Below are 23,226 nucleotides of genomic sequence, written 5' to 3'. Positions count from 1 at the left end.
GCCTAAATCTTATCCACAAGAATCCGCAGCAAGAACAAAGAGAGTTGACATCTTGGCTTGGAATGATCCCTCGAGGATGTACTGCTGGCTGCTGTGTGGGCTTGTCCTTCACACAGCGGACTGTCCTTGCCACCACCCAAAAAGAGCACCTATACTAGACAAAGAACAGCTGGGTTGAAACCAAAAGGGATTTTAGCTTTAATTTTTTATAAAAAAATTGTTTGGGTGGTTTTTTTTCCGGAGGTATTAAAGTGCACTATCCTGTAGTATTGATCCCTGACACAATGGTGACATTGTGAACAGCTCCTTGACTGGGGCACAGGAAATCAGAATTCCAGTTCTAATCTCTTCACCCCCTGCTCTCTTATCATTAGCATGTTGCTTTTATTTCTATTCTCTGCTATCCTTAGCACCTGAAATGCAGCAAGTTGGAATAAACTCACACAAAATAGAGAGCTGGATTTCAGTCCATCAAAAAAAGTTATTCAAAAATGTGTGGGAAATACCACAAAGGTATTTGATTGTCTATTTTTGCTATTAGTGTAAATTAGTTTTTCAAATAAAAACATGTTCAATGATATGAGTTATATCACTTAAAATGCAACCAGCATGTGCTTGTTGCTAGTATGCTGAAGTACATTTAAACAGTGAACTGTGAAAAACATTCCGTTCATTTAATGAATAATTATCTATCAGAATGCAGTTTTGGGCATTTTAATAAGATTACATTTTCCATACCAATACAGCTGGTCACAAATTAGCAAAAAGGTGTAATAGAGAAGCATATATAATTGAGTGTGTCTAACTAACTACTAAGTCATGTCAGATGTCACCTGCTTAAATGTAAGAACAAATGTAGGTTAAGCTGTGCATTTTTAAAAATAAATGTAGATATTGAGATAGGATATGCTCACAGTTAAGATCACAGATAAACTTACATTGAAAGTTAGCATGCAGAGCTAACTTCAAAGCTGCTCAGATTGCTCAGTCTTGTCCAAGTAAATTCTGAAAAAATCAGCAGGGGATGGAGAATCCACAACTTGTTCTAATATTGCATCACACTTAAGATGGAGAATAGTTTCCTGTTGACAGATCAGAAATTTCTTTATTGCATATTTTGTCTGCTGCCTCTGTTCTTTTTGCTGTGCATCTCTGAACAAACTCTGTCTCCTCTACAGTATTGCTGCAGACAACTTAGGAAAATACCAAGAAGAAGCTTAACTAATACAAAGCACAAGTTTAAATTGTAAAACAAGTCATTAAAATTATTGAAATAAATTCTCTGCCTTTGAGGGAATTATGTTCAAAAATGCAAAACATGACAAAAAAATCAGTTGTTCAATTAAAGGATTTGCAGTCTGTGTCCCTGCAGCAGGTCACTTTTTCTATGCTCACACAGCATCCACTTCTTGTGCACCACCTTCTCGCCCTGAGGTCACTTTCAATTTCTCTGCCTTGGGTTTGCTTTGGTAACCTTGGGTTTCACTGTTTTGCCCTTAGTTGGATCTTTGCCTCTTTTGGTCTGTCAGTTTTCATATTCTATATGAATATAGCTATTTCTTGGCTATGCTGGCTTCCAGCATCTTGACTTTCCTTGAGACTTTCTTCACAACCAGAGCTAATCAGGGCTCCTTGGCAGTGCCAGTCGAGGGCCAGGTGGGTCTTGGCCTTTGCTGCCTTCTTGGCTCCTTCGGAAGTGCTTCTTTTCTGCCTGGTAGTTGCTCCTGTGTCTCTCTGTCCTGTGGTGATCAGTGATTCTCTCATCAGCTCTGCTTGATCCCAGCATGTCATCACACACCCTCTCTTTTGCCTCCACTGTCCATCAGCTGCTCTCTTTGTAGTCGCTCACTGGTTTAGCTTAGGAAAAGTGTATGAATTCTTCATAGTCTCTGCAAACCTCTTTGCCATTTCTGTTCCCTGAGAGTCCCCAGAGGCACTGCTTCATGGTAGATTTTCGCTTCTCCAACCTAAAAGCTTTTCTGGCCTTGTTCCCAGTTTTCCAAATTGGAACGGGACCAAGCTAGCCACCCTTAAGTAAATTTGCCCGTGCCTTACCTGTACCTACACAAAAATGATAGAAGAGAGGAGTGGACCTGGTGTCCCCATGTTGAGCACAGACTGGGCAAAAGGAAATTACCTGGTTGTGTATGTGAATGCAAGATCAAGAGATGCCCATGAGGACTTCCAGCCAAGGAAACCTTGTACAACTGCAAGGTACCCAGCACACGACTGACAGCTAAGGAACATCCAACACACAATTTTTACTGACCTTCCAAGACTTCTATCACAGTCTCTCCAACAAAGTACTTCTCCAAAGACAACAGGGAAGTTAAAATCAGGATTTACCACCCAGGCCCCAGGTGCTAGCTCTTTTTGCACTGAGTAGCACGAGCTGCAGCACTGCACAAATGCGAGCTAATCACAGGCAGCACTGGTTTGCAAAACCATAACCACAGCTAGAAGGTGAGCCTCATTGTGGAAAACTGCAGTGCAAAACCAAGTTTCTCCCTGTGGCTAGCAGGTGATTGCAGAGATATGAAGCCAGTGACTTGCACTGAGGAGGGGGAAGATGAGATCTGAAGCAGGGTGTGAGATGCCCAGACCAGGGGACTGAGCTGTAGGAGAATGGGATAACACCGGGACAGAGCCTGCAGCTCGCTGAGCACACAGAGGGTGTTCTCCAGGTCAGCACAGAGTCAGGAGCCAAGTGAGATGGGCAGGGCATGCAGGAGGCTGAAGCTGCAGGCATTGCAAGGGGAAGCAGCAGGGTGCAAGCAGCTCTGGTAGGTACTTTACCCCCACCAGCTCTCAGCACTGGGAGGGCACATTCTGCTTTCATCACAGAGTCTGTTTCTCTTAGCGTAAATGAGATAAACTCCCAAACATGTCACGGCCTCAAGCCAGAGAACACCTTAGAGAACATTTAGAGTATGTGGATTTTGATCACATTTCTTATCTGCACTCATGATGGGGAAGCCATTCCCCAGGTCTCAAACTCCTCAACCCAATCTAGTCCCTGTCCTGTCTTCCTGCTGGTGATCCCAGCAGGTGTCACTCTCTGGTAGCAAGGGCTGGAAGTGCTGTGACCCAGAGACATGATGGAGGGTACTAATACAGGCAGGGAAAGAAAATAATCGTGGGGTCACAATTCAGAATTGAGGATTATTAGTTCCTATAAGGAGCCCCGGGCTGAGCTGGCAGAGAGCTGCAGGGCAAGAAGGAGAAGCGCTCACAGGCCTGCGGTTGAAAAATGTGTACTCAATTCAATAGTTTCACCCTAATTTGCCTCATCCCCCAGCACCAAAACAAGCTCAACAGTGAAACAAAAATAAACTGCAGGTCAAGTCTCCAGGTAAAGATTCTGCAGTGCAAGCCTGGAAAGCTGAATTACTAGTAAAACACACCATAATGTATAACCTTAGTGCACACCCAGCAACCAGATGCCCTCAGTGCTGCATCAGTGGCATCACTGACAAACCTGCAGCATGCAGCAGTGCAAGTTTTGTAAACCCACCCTGTCAGACTGCCTTTTTTAATTCCCCCTTGCCTCTCATAACCTGGGATCCCTGCTCTTGTCTGATTTAGACACAGCCTCCGTGACACTCACCCCACAGTGCTTTAGCTTTGCATTTGCAAACCCCACAACCACACCACCCCTCTCTGGTGAAGTCCACCCCAGACAGACCTCACACACATCCTCACAGCTTTTATATATCTCTGTGGTGCTTCATATTCCACAAAAATCACTGCTTTGTAATGCAATTGCTGAAACCTTCTCCCCAGGCATGGCATCCACAGCTGCATCACAGGATGAGTTGGCAGCTCTGGGGACAAGGCTCTCTGCCCCATGTCCTAACAGCAAGCTGCTCTACATCTAGTGTGGAGGGGATTTTTGCTCCCAGGACTGAGTAATGGGAATGGTGTGCCTGGCAGAAGTGTCTGAGCAGCTGCACTACCTTTGTGTTGGGTCTGTCATTCCAAACAGGGTAACGACTCTTTGTGGAGTGAGCACAGTGCAGTGTGTGTGTAATAAACATTGATATATAGTCTCATGCTCAGTACATGCTTGCATTCTATGTGCTTATAATAAATAAGCATAACAGCTTCTTTATCTGCCAGGATAACTGCAAGGAGCTCCACCATTCCTCTGTTCAGGGTCTCTGTGCAGGGGCTGTTGTGCATCAGCACTTGTGGAGCAGAGAAAGTTTTTCTGTTTGAGGTTTTCTCTTGAGGCCAGGGGAAGCAGGTGTCTGCGTTTCTTGTGTTCAGTGTAAAACCAACCAACTGGTGATAGAGGCGCTACTTTCAAAAGGTGATTTCTGAGCAAAGGGTGAATGGAAAAAATAAATATATATTTATAATGGTATGCACCAACACATGACTTCCTGTTGACTAAACAAGCAACCTCTCCTCTGCTTTGGGGCTAGATAATTTAAATTATTCACTTATTTTTGCTGTCTAATTTCTTGGTAATTTGCTTTCTGAATCTTTCGTAAAAGTAATGGTGGCATTCCTCCTCTCACCCCACCTCACACCTGACCACTGCTCTTCAGCCAGCAGTTATTTCTCTGTTCTCACTCCAAGATAGAAAACAAAGCCCTGAGCACAAGAAACCTGAAGGGATGCTAGAACATTCTTCCATGATCCCAAAAAGCTGGAGCAGTGCCTCTTGCTAGATAACACTCCAAACACAGAGCACAGGGACCCTCTCCAGCCTTTCCCACCAGCCTTCAACTGACCCAGGCTTTGATCAGAAACAGTGATGGAGGCATCTTCAGTATTTTACTCTCCCATCTTCAGGTCCCTCTCCAAATAGGTTTTCACTGAGCAGAAGGGACAGAAAGCTGAAGTAGTCAGTGTATCTCCATGTGTATTAGTTCCCAGAGTATGCTTGACATATGTAACAGATTTGGCAATTTATAACCAGGGAGAGAGCTGGACAAGCAAACAGATCAGGGATCAGCAACTTTCCCATGGTTTTCCAAACTACCTTTTTTTAAATTTTATTTTAAACCAGAGCAGGGATGACATCTGCTAATGAGCAAAATCCTGCTGTGGCAAGAGAGTGTAACTCCTGTTTTATGCAGAACTGCAAAGGACCTGAAGGTCCCTCTTGAAATGTGCCCTAGTCTTGCTTACAAGACACTAAAACACATCCATACCAACATGTTTCTGCTCTGGGAATTAGAGATAGAGAATCTCTACCACTGACTTTGTGCTCTTGCATCTCACATGTGAAGGAAGTTACCACTCTAAAGGAAGGGCATTAGAAAGCCTACAGCAGTGTTTAGACTTGAGAGCTTTGCCATTAATTATAGTTCATCTACTTGTTCATCCATTCTTTCTTTTTTATCTCTGTGGAGAGCACAGAAACTCTCAACATTTAAGGGAAAGAGCGTGTTTTAAACATGGAAGGATGAATTCCACTTACAGGCAGGACCAAAGAAAGGATCTAGTTATACATTTTATGAGTCTTGACATGTAACACCTTTGAGAAAATAATTTTGCACCAATTAAATTTATGGGGAAGACCAGGCTGGCCATGGAGATATTTCTTGACAGCTTTCAAAGTAGAACATTTTATATAAAATTTTCTGCAGTCTTTTGGCTATGAAAATTAAGAACCAGCACAAGAATAAAGGTGAATTTACTTTGATTTATTGAATGAAACACAAACAGTTGTGATGTCTAAGAAGCAAGTTTCCCTGAGTGTTTTGCTTTTTGGTTTTGCTTCTGTCTTTTTTCTTTGATGTCCACTGTAACAAATGTCCTCTCTGAATTATTAAAAGAAAATCTAGTATTAAAGTGTGATGTGTTAGTCTGACCTAGGAGATTTGTCACAAGGTGCTACTAGAACAAAGGCTGAAAGGGGACAGCTGTTTCATTAGCCAGAGTGTTCCCTTAGACTCAGTTAAGTAGGACAGGGATTCTCAAGGATTTCAGTCTCTTCTAGCTTTGGTCAAACACTAGGAGCCAGATCCTCAAGGAGGATAATTGCCACAGCTCTTGAGACCGATGCAGGTGCCCAAATGTGTGTTCATTGAGCATGTGTCCTACCCAGGTATTTCCCTCAGGAGTAGGACAGCCCATGCCTGGGCCTTGCAGGAGTGTTTCTCCTTTTCCTGAAGTATGCCGTGCTCCCTGCTGTCAAAAACAAGTCCTCTCCAAGTGCTGGGCTAGAGAGTCTGCTCTGTTCTGGCAACTCATCTGTCCTTTGAATGTTTTTGCATACACCGGTTTCACAAAGCCTTAGCATTCAGAAAACCAGTAAAATTAATAAGGAAAGTAAATCAAGCAGAGAAAAAACGAAGAATTACCCTAGCGTGAGGTAAACAAAAACCCTGCTCAGCCATGCCCGACTGGGGCAGAAAGGGAGCAGAATTTCCCTGCACTGCCCCATCCCTTGGCTGTCCTTCAGCCCTGCAGAGGGGATGGGTCCCAGGGCAGGAGCAGAGCCTGGGCAGCCCAGAGCAGTGTTGGCAGAGCAAGGTGTGTGCATCCTGAGTGCCAGCCTGGCTGTGACAGCGCAGACCTCAGTCAGGGGGTCCTGACTGTGACCCTGCCACCGGCAGAGCTCGGCGCTGGTGCCAGTACCACCTGGAACAGCAGGATCAGGCCAAGGGTCACTCCCCACTGGTGCTTTGTGTACAGCTTTGCAGTGCAGGTCTGCCACCACTCCTGGCATGTTGACAGGGCTCAGACACCCGTGGCAATGTTCAGGTGCCAAAGTGAGGCCAGCCACTCCCCACTGAGCCCTGAGGGCTGAGTCCCTCTCGCTCTCATCTTCAGCTTCGGTGTTGCTTCATGAACTGCCAGGCCTTTTGGGGGGTCACAGAGGAGCTGGGAAAGTCTGCCCACAATTCGGTGCTCCCTGAGCTGCTTCCAGCAGCGTGGCTCCAGGTTGCTGCACTGACCTGCCTCTGTGGTGGAGCAGGGCAGGGTCACCAGCATCCCTGCACAGCTGCGTGATGCGAAGCCCGGAGGGATGGTGTGGTTTTACCCACATTCACGCTAGTGGTACACAAGCTCTCAGGCCCCCCTCTAACCACTAGACAATGTTTCCTGCCTTGTTATGCTGTTGATATTTTTTCAGAATAATTTTGCAGGTGGGGGGGGCCAGTAACTAGTGTGGGGGGGTGGTGACCAATGGGTGCTGAGCATCTTTTTCATCTTCAGCTCCTGCAGCTCCAGAGACCCTTCTAACTCCTCCCTCAACCACACCCCGATGAAAGCCAGCAGGGAGTACATAGGGGTGAATGGGAAGGGGACCCACAGGCTAGTCCACATTTCTGTGCATCGGGTCAGAGGGCTACACAGACAGAGTCTGCGAGATAACCTCCCTGTATTCCCATCACCTGAGAGAGACCCTGGGAGTCATGGACAGGTAAAATGAGTGCCTCTAGTTCCTTGCTCATATGAGAGATGAGAGTGTTTCTGTCAGAATTAACTTGCTTTCCCTCTGGTGTTGACCATCCCTTTCCCTTTCCTCATCTGAGTCACTGAACTAACTCCTTGCCTGTCCTGCTCTTGCAACTTGCATCTCTATGTCTCTGTTGTTCTTTCTCTTTGACTGTCTGCCACTTGTACTCTTTCCCCTTTCTGTAATTTCTTTCTTGTGGCTATTCTCTGTTCCTTTCATTGTTTTTCTTTTCTAGAAACAAAGGATGATAACAGAAGTATGAACAGTCAGATGCTATATGCCGCTTAAGCGCCTCAATCCTCTACTTGCACTGCAATTACTCTGTGAGCTTGTTATGACTAATCACTCTCCACAACTGCATACTATGCACACACTCAGGGGGCTTCAGTGTGATGTCAGGAATCTTCATTTGAGGAGAAGATCTCTGTTCAGTGCCCAGGTATAATCACAGCCTCTGTGTCCTTGCTGCTTTCCCTTGAGCTATGCTAAAGCCATAGGAGTTGCATGTGTATCCAGCAATTTATACCTCACCAGACATCTGCTCAGTTGCTCCACACAACATCTGTTCATTCTTTATTCTGTTTGCACATGCCATATTCTGAAATCCTCTCTGGAGAAAAAAACCCTGGGGTGGTGAACTCCAGAGGAAAGGGAGAAAAAGAACTGATGTTAATGAACATTTATAGTTGAACAAACATCTTCTGTGACTCAAATTGTCTTCAATTTTTTCTGAAACCGAAAAATAATCTAAGTGACCATAATTTTATTTTTCTGTGGTTTGGGGTCATTTCTTGTTCTTCACTCTTATTTGCATCCACATGCTACTCTGCAGGGGCAAAAACATTGAATAGAGAAAAATTGAGAAACGTTTTGAAAGCATATTATTTTGCCCAAAACTCAAAAAAAAAAACAAAAAAAGAAAAAAAAAGAAAAGGGGAAGTCTGTTTTCCCTTATGTTTTTGATGTGATAAGCTTTTTTCCATGTGGGTTTTAATGAAACATCAACATAATTGTAATTGCTTTTCACCTGGCTTTTATGTTTCTTCAGCAAGCAATTGCCTTGTGTACAGTGCCTCTGCTCTGTTTTCTGCAGTTGTGGCACACCCCAGGTAAGTGCTTTGCAAGCCTCTGGCCTATCACACCTGTACAATTTTCTGGGTTATCCTTTCTGGACAACCTGAGGATCTGTCACCACAGAACAGATCCCCTCTCCAGCATCTCTGTTACAGGGCACAACCTTTTCCACATCCCTGCAATAACACATCTAAGACCTAGAAACCTGTGGTGAACCACTGGTTGATAATTTTATGAGGAGACCAATGTGTGTGTGTGTGTGTACGTGTGTTTTAGGAATATACACAGGTGCTCATCTTTAAATGTTTGTACAAAGGCAGGAATAGGGGTGAATCGAAGTTGATAGGAAGTGAGTCAGCTCTAAATGTGAGAAAGATGATTAAGAGCATACAGTGGGTACGGGAAACACGCACACAACATGAACAGCCAGAGAAAGGAGTGACAAAATGCAGTTGGATCTGCTCGTGCTCTACTCCTGACACAACCTGCAAGCCCAACAGAGCAGGACTGCAACAGTGCTTACAGGACAGACCTCCAGGAACAACCTCAGACTGTTGTTGGGCTTAATTAAACACTTAATGGGGATGCTTTACCCTCTTGAGTGAGTGCAGTCTTCTTCATGAACTTTCTTCTAACAGAAGACATGCTTGCATGTGATGAGCTCCTGCAGGAGCCTGCACGGCATAACAGAGTAAGTGTGTGCTTCCTCTTTCTGTGTGAGCAGGACAGGTATTTTTGCACTGCAGGCTGAGGGAGACAGGGCAGGAAAGAGTAATTTGCCTGTCTGTGGGACAATCAGGGGAGCAAGGATGCCTGAGGGAGAATGTGTCTGATGCAAGTGAGGAGCAGTAGGGAGTGTCACACAATGTCACTAGGTAACAAAAGGCAAGAGGATGTGCATGAGTGTATGAATGAGTGTCTGTGATGCAGTGGCCGTGTGTCAGGATGCTCAAGGGACAGAAACTCCTGGGGGAGCAGAGAGGATGCCTGGTAGCTGGTCATTAGGTGCTCTGCAGTGCTCAAGCTTTATGATGACATTGGCAAACAGGTGAAGGGTGTATATGTGTGCCTAGACTCTCAGATTTAAATTTCTAATAAACCCAAATTCCCCTTTTCTACATTTCACTGGAGATCGTCCAGGAAAAAGCAGCTCATTATCTTTTAAACTTACCCCATCTTTGTGCTGAACATCAGCCTAACAGTGGGAAAAGATGACAAAGGACATGCTTATTTTTAACCTATTCACTTCTGTTTTGCATTGCTGCGGGGGAGGTGAGTATCTCACCTCAATGAACCCAGCTGCCTTCGTCCCTCCCCTTGGCAGCGAGGCTGTTAGATATGGCTGGTGACTACCTTACACCCTCCCTGTGCTCCTGCTGCCTCTGCCCAGAAGAATCCCTGGAGCAGGCCCATGCCAGTCTTGATGTCTGTCTGCTGTGGAAATGTGTCTTGTGTCTGGAGAGGTGTCAGCATGCCTACCCTTTATTACATATTCCATCGGCTACCGGATGGCATGTTTCCCTAGTCCTGCACACTTTCATCTCTGCTCTTCTTTTAGGCAGTGCTTGGAAGATGTTCAGTCCAGTCTTCTCTGGAGAGAATCAGATTTCATCTGTCCCTTGCCCTGGTGGATTTTCAGGGTTCATATAGCAAAACTAACATCTCTTGATCACTGAACTCCACACCCTCTCATCCTCAGAGATCTTCTCAGATGCCTTCATCCTTCTCCCTCATTGGTGTCCACGTTCTGGATATTTTCAGATATTTTTCACACTCTGCCCAGCCATAGTTGCTGTTTGACTAATCACTATTAATTCACATACCATTTCCACTCACAAGGTCACCTGCTTCATCCCCAGAGTCACGTCTGCATCCTTTCCCTAGAACATTTCATGCAAATTACTGACACTCTTCTCATACCCAGAGGCTTGGATGTGAAGAGGATATTTTTGGTGCTGAGCCCTCAAAAGAGACATGGTAAACTGCTGGCTGCAGGGTGGGGCCAATGTAAATTCTCTCCTGTCTTCTCCTGCAGCATCCTCATGCAGAGGAGACTCTTCCTCTACAACTTCAGGAACCTGCGCAAGGCCAAGGGCCGGCGTGAAACCTACCTGTGCTACGTTGTAAAGCGCCGGGACAGTGCCACCTCGTGCTCCCTGGACTTCGGATACCTGCGCAACCAGGTACGGGGAGCACACTGGCACCCTGCTCGGGGCGCCTCCAGTTTGCCCGGGGCAGCAGGGAGCAGCGGGCTGCGGCAGCAGTGCGGGCACGCCGGCGCACACGGCGAGAGGGATGCAGCCTCCGGGTGAAGCTGCACTTCGTGCCACCCACAGTGTGACATCCACACTCTGCTGCGTTACCAGTCCACCTGCCTTCCTGCTTAGCTCCCACCCGTCCCGTTTGTACGTGCCTCCACCTGAGTGCCCTCTCTAGCCCTTAGGTACTGCCGTGCCTGCTCCCGAGAGTGCCGAGCCAAGAGCACGGCCCCACCTTGTTCCTCCTCCCCGACACCCCATCCACGCCGCTCCTCCCTCCTCGCCCCGTCTATGCCCTGCTCCCCCCACCACCTCACGCCCTGCCCTGTCCCTCTCTCCCGGGTTTCCCCAAGATGGGCTGTCACGTCGAGGTGCTCTTCCTGCGCTACATCGCAGCCTGGGACCTGGACCCGGGGCGCTGCTACCGAATCACCTGGTTCACCTCCTGGAGCCCCTGCTACGACTGCGCCCAGCATATCGCCAGCTTCCTGCGCTCCTACCCCAACCTGACCCTCCGCATCTTCATGGCCCGCCTCTACTTCTGCGAGGACCGCAAGGCAGAGCCCGAGGGGCTGAGGCGCCTGCACAAGGCCGGGGCACAAATTGCCATCATGACCTTCAAAGGTGAGCTGTGCAGGCAGGAGAGAGGTGATGGAGAGCTAAGGGGCGTTAAGGAGGAGAGGAGGAGAAGGTAGGGCAAGGAGCCAGGGAAGATGATGCAGAGTGTGATGATTTAGTGATCCTAGGAGACTTCAATGTCCTGCTGAGTGCCCTGTAACTCCCCTGTACCTTGCATAGATTTCTTCTACTGCTGGAACACATTTGTGGAGAACAGGGAACAGGCATTCAAAGGCTGGGAAGGGCTGCATGAAAACTCTGTCCATCTTGCCAGGAAACTCCGACGAATCCTCCTGGTAAGGGCCAATTCTCCTTCTTCTTCCAGTGCCTCTTCCTCTCTTATTCCTCTCTTCCTCACTACAATTCCCCTCTGCTCTTGCTGCTCATCCCTGCCATCTGCCATTTCATTCACTCATGTGTCTTCATCTTCCACATCTCTTATGCCTCTTCCCCCAACTTTCTTCATCTCTCCTCTCCTCATTCATTTTCCCTTCTTCCACCTCTCATTCCATCTTCTGCCATTCCTTCCTCATATTCATGGGTTCCTGCTCACTTGACAACTGACCTACTGTTTATATTTTGTCCTGCAGCCGCTGTATGAAGTAGATGATTTACGAGATGCTTTTAAAATTCTGGGACTTTGAAGTGAAAGTCATCAGCAACCAGAAGACTTTGCAAACACTTGTTCTTTGATTTCCAACTCTCTCCCTTACAACAGAGAGTTGATTTACAACTCTCTCCCTTTCTCCTCTTCCCTCCTTACGTCGCTCTTCCTTCCAGCCCTGTGTCTAGAGATAAGATTATCCTTATTTTTTATTTCCAAGGAGAATTAGGCTGATCTTGTGAAGACACCTTCCCCAGGCTCACACCTTATCCACTGCTAACTGGGAATAGCCAGGACTGCAGCGACATTGCCAGAGAGTGGTTTGTCTTCCCTCAGTCCCTGCAGAGCTAATCCAGGTGATCCAATAAATGGAGCTCTGGGTTTAGCCTTGCCCAGGTGGGAGCAGAGAGTCTGCAAAGCTGTTTGTGTGATTGTGTCCTCACTGCACTGGCCTGCACATTTCATGAAGCCTTCAGGGAGCACATTTTTTGACTCTTAGAGCTGCACTACACTCAGCTGCTCTTTGTCCTCCCCCGTGAAATGGTTTATTTTTCCTTCTGGATGATGGTAGGAAGTTGAAAACTGTCACAATTGAAGTGGTACAACCTATGTATTAACAGCAAAGTTGACCAGCTCTTGGAAAGCTCAGCTGAGAGTGTTGAAGCGAGTCCTTGACAGCCCAGGTAGCTCAGCTTGAAAACCTTCACCCACTGAGCATTTCCCCCAGACCAGACATGCAATATGCTCCCTCCCCAGCCAAATGCCTCTGCTGGAGGCACCTTTAGAGTCCCACAGTCTTCTGTTTTTCCAGGTCTTTTACTACCCATAATATGGCCAGCAATGTCTAGTTGGTGACTGTACTGAGAGCTGGCCAGAAAATAAATCCTGGCATATGCAAAGCTCTTTAGCCTGTTCTGTAGGGGCAAAAATCAAACCATCCTCCTGCCTGGCAATCACTCTATTTCCACTAGGGGACCCCATTAGCTCCTGATCTGGTAGACAGAGTCTTTACAAGCTGAAGATACGGGCTCATAGCTCATGCCTGCTCACCATCACCTTCCCACCACCTAAATTACAGCAGGACTGCCCTCTCCAATCTAACCTCTTGAGGCTTTGACAAGGCTAAGTGCATCCTACACTCTGGGTGTGCTCTGTCATTTCCTTCATGATGGCTGCAAGTTCTCTGCTCCATCCTGTTCCTCTTTCTGGGTAAGGCTGGAGGCTCCTCAGAGCACCTCCTCTGGTGCTAGGCTAGCTCAGGAGGACAGCAGAGAACCCTGCTCCTACAGAGCTCCTCCTGCCAGGAGAGGCCACAACCAGGGGCATCACAAGCTTCCTACAACCTCAGGCTCCCGAGGCACTCTCAGCTGGAGCAATTTCAACCAGGAATAGCACTGAGAGCCGTTTGCAAAGCATTAATTTGCAAGCATGGTGTTGTATATTTGTTTCATATGGTGCATTTTATTTATATAAATAAAGGTCTTACAAATAAGCATCTGATTTTGTCATTTTTTTGGTCTCATGCGGGTGAAGGAGGTAAATTGGACACAGAGGATTGACATGTCATCTCTTCTTTCTGATTTCTGGAGGCACAACCTGGAAATGTTGAACTATATTCATACTTTTACTTGTAGCTTTGAAGTTATTGACAATGTCACCCAGCAGATCAAGGCAGATAAATTGTTCAGATACTTTGGAAATACTACCAAAAATCTCCGAAGTTACGTACTTGAGATGCTTCTTTCATTGATGGCCAGCCAATTGTTCCCATTCATGACTCATAATTGACCTTACTGGACGCAGAAGGGCTGACCTAATATGCTTCACAAAGCAAGAAGAGAAGCAAAGATGTATAAAGAATCTTTGTCTTTCAGCTTTTGATATTGGCCTGTACAACAGCACTGTCCTCAGTGAAATTGTTAGAAAAAATTAGCATTTTCTTAAAAAAGGAGTTGAGATACTGGCTTTTGCTTAAATTCTGACAACTGAGTTGAAGATACTTGTTGAAACATGACAACAGGTGACATCATATAGGAAGAGAAAAAATGCAATGAGTAAATGCAAAGAATCATGAACTACATTAAGAATACATCCTATGTTTAGATTCTTTTGAACATAAATCATTAGGTTCAGAGTGGACTCTGGAGTTAATCCATGTGATTCGACTATAGGAATTTAGCTCTTTTGCTATGAGATTGTTTTAACTGTGCTTTTTCTGTTCACAAATACCAATTCTTGTTTGTTACAAGATACTCTTTAATTTGGCTTTCTAAATTAATTCAACCTCAAACTCTTTAGGTGTATCTGCCAAGAATAACTCCTGGAGGGTGACTGTTATGCAGTAACATTACTTTTTTAACCTAAGATATTTTTCTTGCTATGTAGACTGTGCATATAGTGAACATTCCACTAATGCTAATATGTTCTTGAGGACCACTTATCTTTACAGCCCTATGGAGATTGTGGATGGGCTATTCTAGGTGTCTCTCTCCTTCATATGCACCTGGACAAAAGCTAACTGTGGCAAATACATCTGCAGTCCCAGCTGCCTGAGCTGTGGGAAATGGGGGCTTCTGATTTCTGGGAGGGCATTTCCTCCCCAGACCATGGGGAAGAGCCAGAGCAGGGGCCTTGGTGCTGCTGAAAACCCTGGTCTCACTTGATCAACACTCCATGCAGCAGTGAACAAGGCACAGGCAGATCCAGGTAGCTGCGGAGGATCTGTCCTGAACTGGTGTGGCCAGCTGGGCATGGCGGCCAAATCCTGGTGCATGGGGGTGTCTGGCACCCTGCTGAGGGTGCTGCCTTGAAGGGATGTTGATCCATGCTGCAAACAGCTCCCAAAGCCTGTCTCTCAGCAGCCCCCAGAACATGTCCACAGAAGAGCAGGACACTGACATCATTCCCACAGCTGCACACAGCATTACTCCAGGTCAGTACAGGGTGTCCTTGGACTTTGCAATAATAAGAAACAGGTTACCATTGAACAATGCAAAGACACACTCCAGACCCTTGCAAACAAGCATGTTGTCTCCCTCCTTGCTTTCTCTTCCTTGCCTGCATGCTGGTACTTGGAAATCAGGATAGAAAGGGTTTCAGGGTCATGGAATCTGGTCCCTTGCTACTTGTCCCTTCAGGGGGTTTTCAGCCTAGATGTATTTGTGTCCACCATTGTCTTTGAGTATGTTTTTCTGCACTTCCTGGTGCTGACCCTTTAGCATTCCTATGAGCAGAAATGTCATTATTTCATCACATATGTATTAAATATTCATAGTGATGGAAGTCAAATTTGGTTCACAGAAAAAACATAAGGGATTTGGCAGAGAAGAGAATCCCTCATTCAGACAACGTGAGCAATGATGAGCACAGCCTCTGCTGGGGAAGGAGAAAGTGGGTTGCTGCAAGAGCAGAGGTCACAGCAGATGAGGAGGCACCAAAGGGTGGCAAGTATTCTGAAGGCTGCTTTTGGCTTTTAAACCTCTCACACACTTCTGTCTTAGACAGGTTTCCCCTCAGGCTTCCAAACCTGCATTAAATATGGCTAAAACTCCATTGTTGCTGCTGCCGCCGCACCCAAGTTCCAGCAGGAAGGGTTTTGATGTCTCCTCACTATAACCTTGTCAGTAATTCACATTTAAGAACTACCCCACCCTACAAGCTGGCACATTTTTACCAGTCCAGAGGCCGGAAGAAGATGAGAGCAGACCAGCTGCCTTCCGTGGTTGCCTTTAAAGGCTACCAGTGTGGTAGACCCACCTCTAGGCTCTCACATGCCAGCAGAGGCACAGCAGGGACACAGAAGAGAGAAAATTCATTCTGGCAGATAAAACTAGTGTGAAAAAGTTCACTGGGCTGATTTGGAACTGGCAAGCTTCCAAACAGACCAGAAGAAGTTTGTCGTCCTGCCTTCAACGGGAAAGGGCTGAACCCTGGGCATGAAGGGTTATGGACACTGCTGTACTAAACTGCATGCTGATCAAAGAGTAAATACTATAATGTCCAGAAAGAGGGCATGTGACATCCAGCATGAGGCCCTGGACAGGGGGAAGAAAACTTTAGCTGCACTATACATTGCTTGGAGTTGTTTTATTTGACTAATGTAGGAGACATTCCCCAGCCAGCTGTGCTCAGTCTTAGATACACTCTCATACTGCAGGGACTGGAGCTGCTTGCTCAGCCTGCAGCTTTTCTGGCCATCCCAATGGTCTGCTAAACATCTGGAGATTTTGGCATGGTCAAAGGATACTATAAGCATTAATAAACTGGAAGAGATAGGCATGGTTCCCACCAGCCCCTGCCTTGTTCTTCAAGTTATCATTTGTGCATGTTGTGGATCCCAGCATCAGCACATTCCCCAGTGGGATCACACAGTGGCCCCCCTGCTCGAAGAGACTGGGAATCATGACATATGGAGCTGCCCACATGATCAATTCAGATGATCTACATTATTTGCTGTTTAAATTCAAAACTGCTGCAAGACCCAACACACCTGTATCTTCTTTTTGCCTTCTGCCAGTAGAGAGAGCTCAGAGCACTTCAATATCTCCTACTTCACCATTCCACTCCATGTTTCCATCTGGAAAAGTATAGACTTTTTACTTTGTTTCCCCAGTTTGCAATGAACAGCTATGTCTTCAGAGCGTGGAATTACAAGGGAGGGTTGTGTACCAAGGAGCTGAACAAGAAAAGCACAGTTTCCACACTGTTGGCGTCTTCCTTTTTATTACAGTGGTTTTGCAGTCATAAAAAAGGTTTACACTCATAAATAAAATCTTAAAATTAAGTACTATTACAGTATTTCATAAATACTGTAATAGCATTAAATATTTTCTGAAGCACACATACATAGCCATAAAAGCAATCTTCATAAGAAATTCTGAAAGCAACAATGCGTGGCATGATTACTTCTTTGGAACAGATCAGAGCATGAAAAATGTTACATGCTGGCCTCTCAAGAGGGCACTGGCAGAATCTGATTGCAGAATCTGCAGACATGGAAGCCCTGATTATGGGGAATGGTCTCCATCCCCATTGGACTCTCAGGAAGCTCTGTAAAGACCAGAGTGTCCTGGATGTCTGGCTGCATCATCCAAGTTTCCTGATGGCTTCTCATGCGCTCCTTCTGTTCTGTTCAACATTTAGCAACGCCCAGTCAGTGATAAGAGTCTTCTCTGGTGACAGCCAGAAACTTATCAAGGTTGCAGCAGAAAAGACTGCCAGAGTCTGGCATTTCTGGTCTTGTATTGATGCACAAACTGAGCTTGAAAGCACGGTGGTCATGCTCGTTAGCATTCAGTTCGACAGAAGTGGAGGAAGCCCCTAGGAGGAAGGCAAAAATGCTAGAAATTAAATACCAAAAGCTTAAACAGTCTTTTCAGCATGATAGAGAATTTGAAAATAAAGCATCTACTCCAGGAGATCACTCTGATCCTCCTTCAGTGTGTTAGATAATCTCCCTCGGGATATATTATTCCAGACAACAGGGTAGCACATAATTTACTGTGCCATGTGTGCCACTTCTAGAAATACACACCATTTAGAAACAGAAGCATTTAAAAGGTGGCAACTTGCATAGCTGGATGCAGGGGAAATGGAGTCTGATCCTGTGGAAAGGCAGATTTTTGGAGGGGTTAGAGAGACCCCTCAGAGGTTTCTAGTACCACACTGTATTTGCAGCCTGACTAACTCCAAGGCTGGATCTGGCAGCTCAAAGGAACGTTCTCCAGGGATGGAGGAGACAGCCTGGGACAGGGTCCCAGTACAGCACCATTGTCAGGAGAGACATTTTCCATCTATCCTGTTGGAATTTCCCTCATTGCAGCTTGTGTGTGCTACCTGGTTTTCTCTCTGTGCATCATTGAGGAGAGTTTCACTATTATTTTACTGCCTTTCTGTGGTGGAAAACTGCAGTTAGATCCCACTTAGTCACCTTCTCTATAGGTCTAGGAAAGCCTGTTCCCTCAGCCTCTCCCCCTAGGGCAAGTGCCCCAGCCCCCTGCCCTTTGCAGTGGTACTCCACCAAATCCTCTCTGGTCCCTCAGTGTCTTTCTTCTGCCTGGGAGGCCAGGGCTTGATGCAACAGCATGTAGTCTTTCTTCTGCCTGGGAGGCCAGGGCTTGATGCAACAGCATGTACTTCTCTCGAGCACGTGCCCGGAACTCACTCACCTCATTGCACCTTTGCATAATTAGTAAAAAGGGACAGGGTGTTCAAAAGGGCTTGAGCACACAGACATTCCCACTCCTTCTGCAGAGGGTTGGTACTTAAAACTATTGATGATGGGCCCTATTCACCTTCATTTGAGGGGTGGCTTGTTTTAGCTGAGACAGCAGAGCAGCTGAGCAAGTGCCTGACTTCCAGAAGGCTTCCCAGCCAGCAGGACTCTGCAAAAATCACCAAGGTTGCCCGGTTGGGACAGGCGATTTGTTAGCTGGCTCTTTAAAACCAGGAGCTGAAGGGCAGATTCCCCTTGCAGAGCTGCACAGGAACGGTGCTGAGTCAGCAGCAGTTTGTCAGCACTCAGGAGCACTCAGCAGACAGCTCTGCTCAGCTCTCGGCAGGCAGCACACTGCGCACTGGATCGTGCATAAGCTGCTGAATTATTTAATCATCTCAGGCATTAGGAGACTCCAAAAGGCTGAAAGCCAAGGGGAAAATGTCTCCTGAACCGTTGCATTGCATAAAGTACTTTGTTAGATCACCTGATTGACTGGATATTGCTACTGACTGTGTATCCTGTCACCTGAACGTTTTACTCAGACAAGAAATGGAAAGGTCGGGTCTTGAGGTACTGGAAGTCCTATGTAATGTTTGGGGTGGATGGAACTGAAATGAAGTGTAATGCATGCCTTTTCCTCAGCCAGAAATAAAACAAGGCATTCTTAGCATCCTACAAACAGGTTTTGCGTCTATGACTCTGCATCATTTCGTGCCCGTGACTCTAAGCTCCTGCCAGCAGTTTTGTGCATCCCCTCCTCTACCCCCTGCCATCCATTCTGCACAGAGGGACCAGTTCAAGCAAGAACAGGCTTGCCCCACAAAGGGTGGCTGAGCCCTGCAGTTAAGTCAGTCCTGGTCTTTCCTGTTCAGTAGACCACTTCATCTTCCTGAGTAGGATACCATTCCATACAAATAACTTCTGCAGTTGCATGGATTGCAAGGAAAAAGGAAAGCAGATCTTGGTCATATGATACTCTTATCTGTAAACTCTGATCCTGAAGGTAAATCCACTCATCTGGGCTTTTGAACTTGCTCAGAACTTAACTAAAATCCATGGCCCTGTCCTGAGAGGCAAAACGAGAATACTTGAATCATGACTACAGAGCTGAAGGAGCTTTTGGGGTCAAATAGCTCCAGTGAGCTGCAAGTTAATGTACTGGCAGTTGATTCATGCAAAGAGTTGAAATAATGTATCCTTTCCTTAGCTAAAATCTGAGACTACTGCTAAATATCTTCTCTTCTCTGCTCCTGACCACAAAGGCACAATGCAGCAGCGTAGTCCTCTGGCAATCTCTTGCTTGCTTGGCTCTCTGCTTACGTAGCATCGAGCCCATGCTTATTTTTCCTACTATCATTTCTGCTAACACCATTTCCATCATCCAAACTTCCTTTTCCTTGGACTTTTTTCATTTATTTTCACTCTTGGTGCTTTCTTCAGAAGTCTACTTACCAAAAAGATATGAAAGAGTTCTGTGCAATTCAGAAAGAAGTATACACTGATGTTGTCTGGCAGATTAGGATCTTCTCCAGGTTGGTATGCAACAAAATTGTTCCAGCAGTAACTGTAATCTAAGAAGAGAGATACCCAGTCACTCTTGATGAAAGGATGCACAGTTCTTTCTTCATTAACATGTCAGTGAGTCATTTGTTTTTCAGTAAGAATACAGTAAAGATATTCATACAAGGGGTACACAAATAACTACACAAATAAGTTAGTGGAAAGGGGAACCAAAACTCTACAGAGTAGCAATATGTCTAAAAATGAATTTCCAGGGAGAGAAATTGATCATTGTGGTGGCTTGGGCAACCCTTATCACAAATAGCATGCTCTGGCATAAAGCCAAGAGAGAAGGAATCAGCAAATGGCAGGAGTGAAAAGGGAAGTGTGACATGCAGTCAGAGTTGCTCAGATTCTCCTTTTGGCAGCCTTGTGCTTGAGAACACAGCTTTGGTAAGACAAGTTGCTTCAATCATGAATCTGTCCGACTTATCCTAATGATCAGGGAAAACCTGGAGTGAACACTCTAACATTTAGCAGTTTCATAATGATCTTAGCGTTGACAGGATGGCCAGAACTTCTGTCAATGCTCTGGTGCTATAATCCCAGAGACAGTACCCCCAGTATAAGCAATGTCCTTTAAGATTACGTTTGACCTGGTGGGTTTTGTAGCTCCAGACTCCAGTGGTAAGTATCCACAGAGGTGTGGGAGGTTCATCTTTTCAAATATACATTCCTTTTTGTCAAACATCACCAGGCAAGCAAGATACACACACAAAAAGGCAAGATAAAAAAGTGCAAGATGTGTCTTGTGATGCATCATCTGAAAGACTCCTTTAGACAAGTTTCCTTCTCCAGCTCCAAAGGGAAACCAATTACTTGATGCAGCTGGAAAGCTAATCTGCATGTGTATCCTAGGAGGGGCAGGTTCTGCCTTGCCCAGGATTTTACACTGCATGTAAAGGAGGTGTGGATAGCTAGAGAAACCTCCAACCCTCCATGTTCAGACTTTTCAAGAGGAAATTACCATGCTGGTCCTGCTGGTGTACAGGACTGGGGACAAAATAAGGCAGAAGAGAGTGACATTTTTACACTCACTAGTCCTCCCCAAAGCCAGTCATCACCTCTGTTACAAACTAAGAGTGCACATAATCCCAGAACTTTCAATCCACTCTTAGACAAAGGGCAGTTGGGTTACCTTCAAGATTCATGATATGCACAGCGACTCCATTCATTATCAGGCTGTGGAGACCCTGCCGGTTGTGGGGATTGTGGTGCCTGAACAGTTTGGCTGCATATATTTTCAAGGTCACATTAGGGTGTGACCTCAGGAATTCCAGAATCCTTTCGGAGCAGTTTCCACAGGGACTAGTTGAAAGGAACCAGGTGATGGAGCAAGGAGTTTGTGGCCTGTGATTGAAATGATTTTCCAAGAAGTTGATTTCAGCATGTTGTTCAGGGTTGTTCGAGCACCAGTTCCTCCAGATGGAACCTCTTTTCCATCTGATTTCATACAGCAGGTACACCACCCCTCCCTTTCGTGTAGGCGAGTAATTTCTCTGGAAGTCTCTTGGCTGTATCTTCCACCTGAAGGAGAGTACCAGCAGTACTGTGATCCCAGCATCTCAATGATGTTTGGTCCCATTGTGCACTGCCAGGACTCCCAGGACTCCCACTCCCAGTTTTTCCCATCAGAAATTAGCAGCTTGAAGAATGTTGGGATTTAGGATCTAAATCTGGAATTTGATGAAAATTTCAGAACACCCCCAGTATCTCCTTGCGAACTGTTGGGTGGGTAAGCAAGCCCATCACCCCTCGGAGATTAGCATCAGTCAAAGCAGTAAGGTAACCGGAAAAGGAAGATTGAGGAAAGGGACAGTAAGAATCCAACAAGGCACAAGGCTGTCTCTGGAAATTGCCATGTAACTCAGGCAGCAGTGAGTGACAGAGCTACATCTCTTACCCTTGGCTGCTCTCGCTGGATGAGGAACCTGTGTAGAAAAGATTTGTGGATCACTGAGGTTAGCAGGTCAGAAAAAAAAATTTCCTCTATACTTTCTGTCCAGACCCTTTCAGTTCTATACACTCCCTGCCAAATATCTTTTCTCTAAAAGGGCTCAATGAGTAATCACAGCACAGCAGGACAGGCACTCTGGGATGCAGGAGGTGTGCACTCCTACCTGGAAGCTGAACTTGATGGTTGTTTAAACTCTGTTGTACATGAACCCTTGCTTAATTTAGCACATTATGGTTGATTGTGTAAACACTCAAGTTTAAATTCCCTGATTTCAGCAGTACTGCATCTGTTTTTCCCTGACTAATCAAAGAGCAGAATCAAACGTCTTATCCCTTTAAAACTTCCAAACCACTTCTATGAGACAGGCAACACTTGAGCCACTTTCTCATTGGTATTCATAATCTCGGCAATTTAGACAAAAACATTTCCACAACCAACTTCTCATCTTCACTTAACTTGTAACTTTCTAAAAAAATTAAAAATTATCAGTGCCAAGGAAAAAAGTATTAGTACAGAAGGAAGGGTAACAAATACATACAGGGTGGCAATGCAGACCTGTCTGATTATACATATTTTATCTTCCATGGTGGCAAGCAACTTTGACCCCATGACTCATCCCTTCCCTGCTGAGGGTCTGAGGAAACAACTGCAGGTGATCAAGGCTACTTATTTATTTTGTAAAAATTCACTAATGGAAAATTTAAGGATCTAAGAATGATCATTTTAATTAATAAAATAATAAATTTCAATTTTTTTAAAATTTTTAAGCGTATATAAAATAAAAATAATTTATTTTCTTTTTCGTTTTTATGTATTATACATAATATAATAAAGACTTCTTTTTAAATTTACCTAGAATTAAGATACTAAAGGCATTTTTGTGCCACTTAGCTCTTGAAGATGCGAAATTATTATTATACGGAGTAAAATTACATTTTAACAGGAAGAAAATACTTTTCCACATCAACAGAGACATGATCAACTCCTTGCACAGCCTTATTGCCCTGATTCTTTAAGAAGAATAGTCTAGTTATTTATCACAATGAAAATAAAATAGATGAATACCTAAGCTAACTAAATTTCTCCATTCTTAAACGCCTTTGAGATCTCTTTTCACAGTAAAAGTTCTTTCAGATTTTGAATTCTGCCTGCCATACCAAGGTTAACGAAATTATATTAATATTTTGAAGCTGGATGTAAGACTCATGGTACGGTAATGTATTCAAAGACATAAAACACAAATCCACATCTGTCTCCTGTGTATCCTTGTGCCAAAAAAACAGATTTGTGTCTACACTCCAGTCCTTTAGATACAACTACAGTAAATTTCTACACTTGAATACAGAGAAATAGGCCTGCCTTTCACAGAAATGTACTTACTTCTGCCACTGACAGCATCCATGGGTGTTTCTGGATTTGCGTGTGGCTTCCTGGGAGACTGGTGTGCCTTTATAAGTCTTACATTAGTTTCAGTTTCTATTCCTGAATCAGATTACTGTTCTTTGGTTCTTATTAATG

The 23,226-nt window shown here is 45.2% G+C and overlaps 2 protein-coding genes across 2 annotated transcripts; one reads left to right on the top strand and one right to left on the bottom strand.

Annotated features, from left to right (window-relative positions):
- Positions 1-6,015: 6,015 nt before the first annotated feature.
- AICDA (activation induced cytidine deaminase) lies at positions 6,016-12,076 on the top strand. Its single transcript, XM_033087040.1, has 5 exons — positions 6,016-6,061; positions 10,490-10,677; positions 11,106-11,376; positions 11,551-11,666; positions 11,961-12,076. The coding sequence occupies exons 1-5, from the start codon at positions 6,016-6,018 to the stop codon at positions 12,012-12,014; spliced, it is 675 nt and encodes a 224-aa protein (XP_032942931.1). The 3' UTR covers positions 12,015-12,076.
- Positions 12,077-17,266: 5,190 nt separating this feature from the next.
- Positions 17,267-23,110, bottom strand: LOC117011615 (C->U-editing enzyme APOBEC-1-like). Its single transcript, XM_033087039.1, has 5 exons — positions 23,089-23,110; positions 21,655-21,682; positions 20,890-21,278; positions 19,644-19,762; positions 17,267-17,293 (listed from the first exon to the last, which is right to left on the bottom strand). The coding sequence occupies exons 1-5, from the start codon at positions 23,108-23,110 to the stop codon at positions 17,267-17,269; spliced, it is 585 nt and encodes a 194-aa protein (XP_032942930.1).
- Between the last annotated feature and the right edge of the window lie 116 nt (positions 23,111-23,226).

Source organism: Catharus ustulatus, chromosome 2, assembly GCF_009819885.2.
Source record: "Catharus ustulatus isolate bCatUst1 chromosome 2, bCatUst1.pri.v2, whole genome shotgun sequence".
Classification (NCBI taxonomy): Eukaryota; Metazoa; Chordata; class Aves; order Passeriformes; family Turdidae; genus Catharus; species Catharus ustulatus.
The sequence above is the reverse complement of the archived record's forward strand: the minus strand, read 5'-3'. Positions and strand labels throughout refer to the sequence as shown.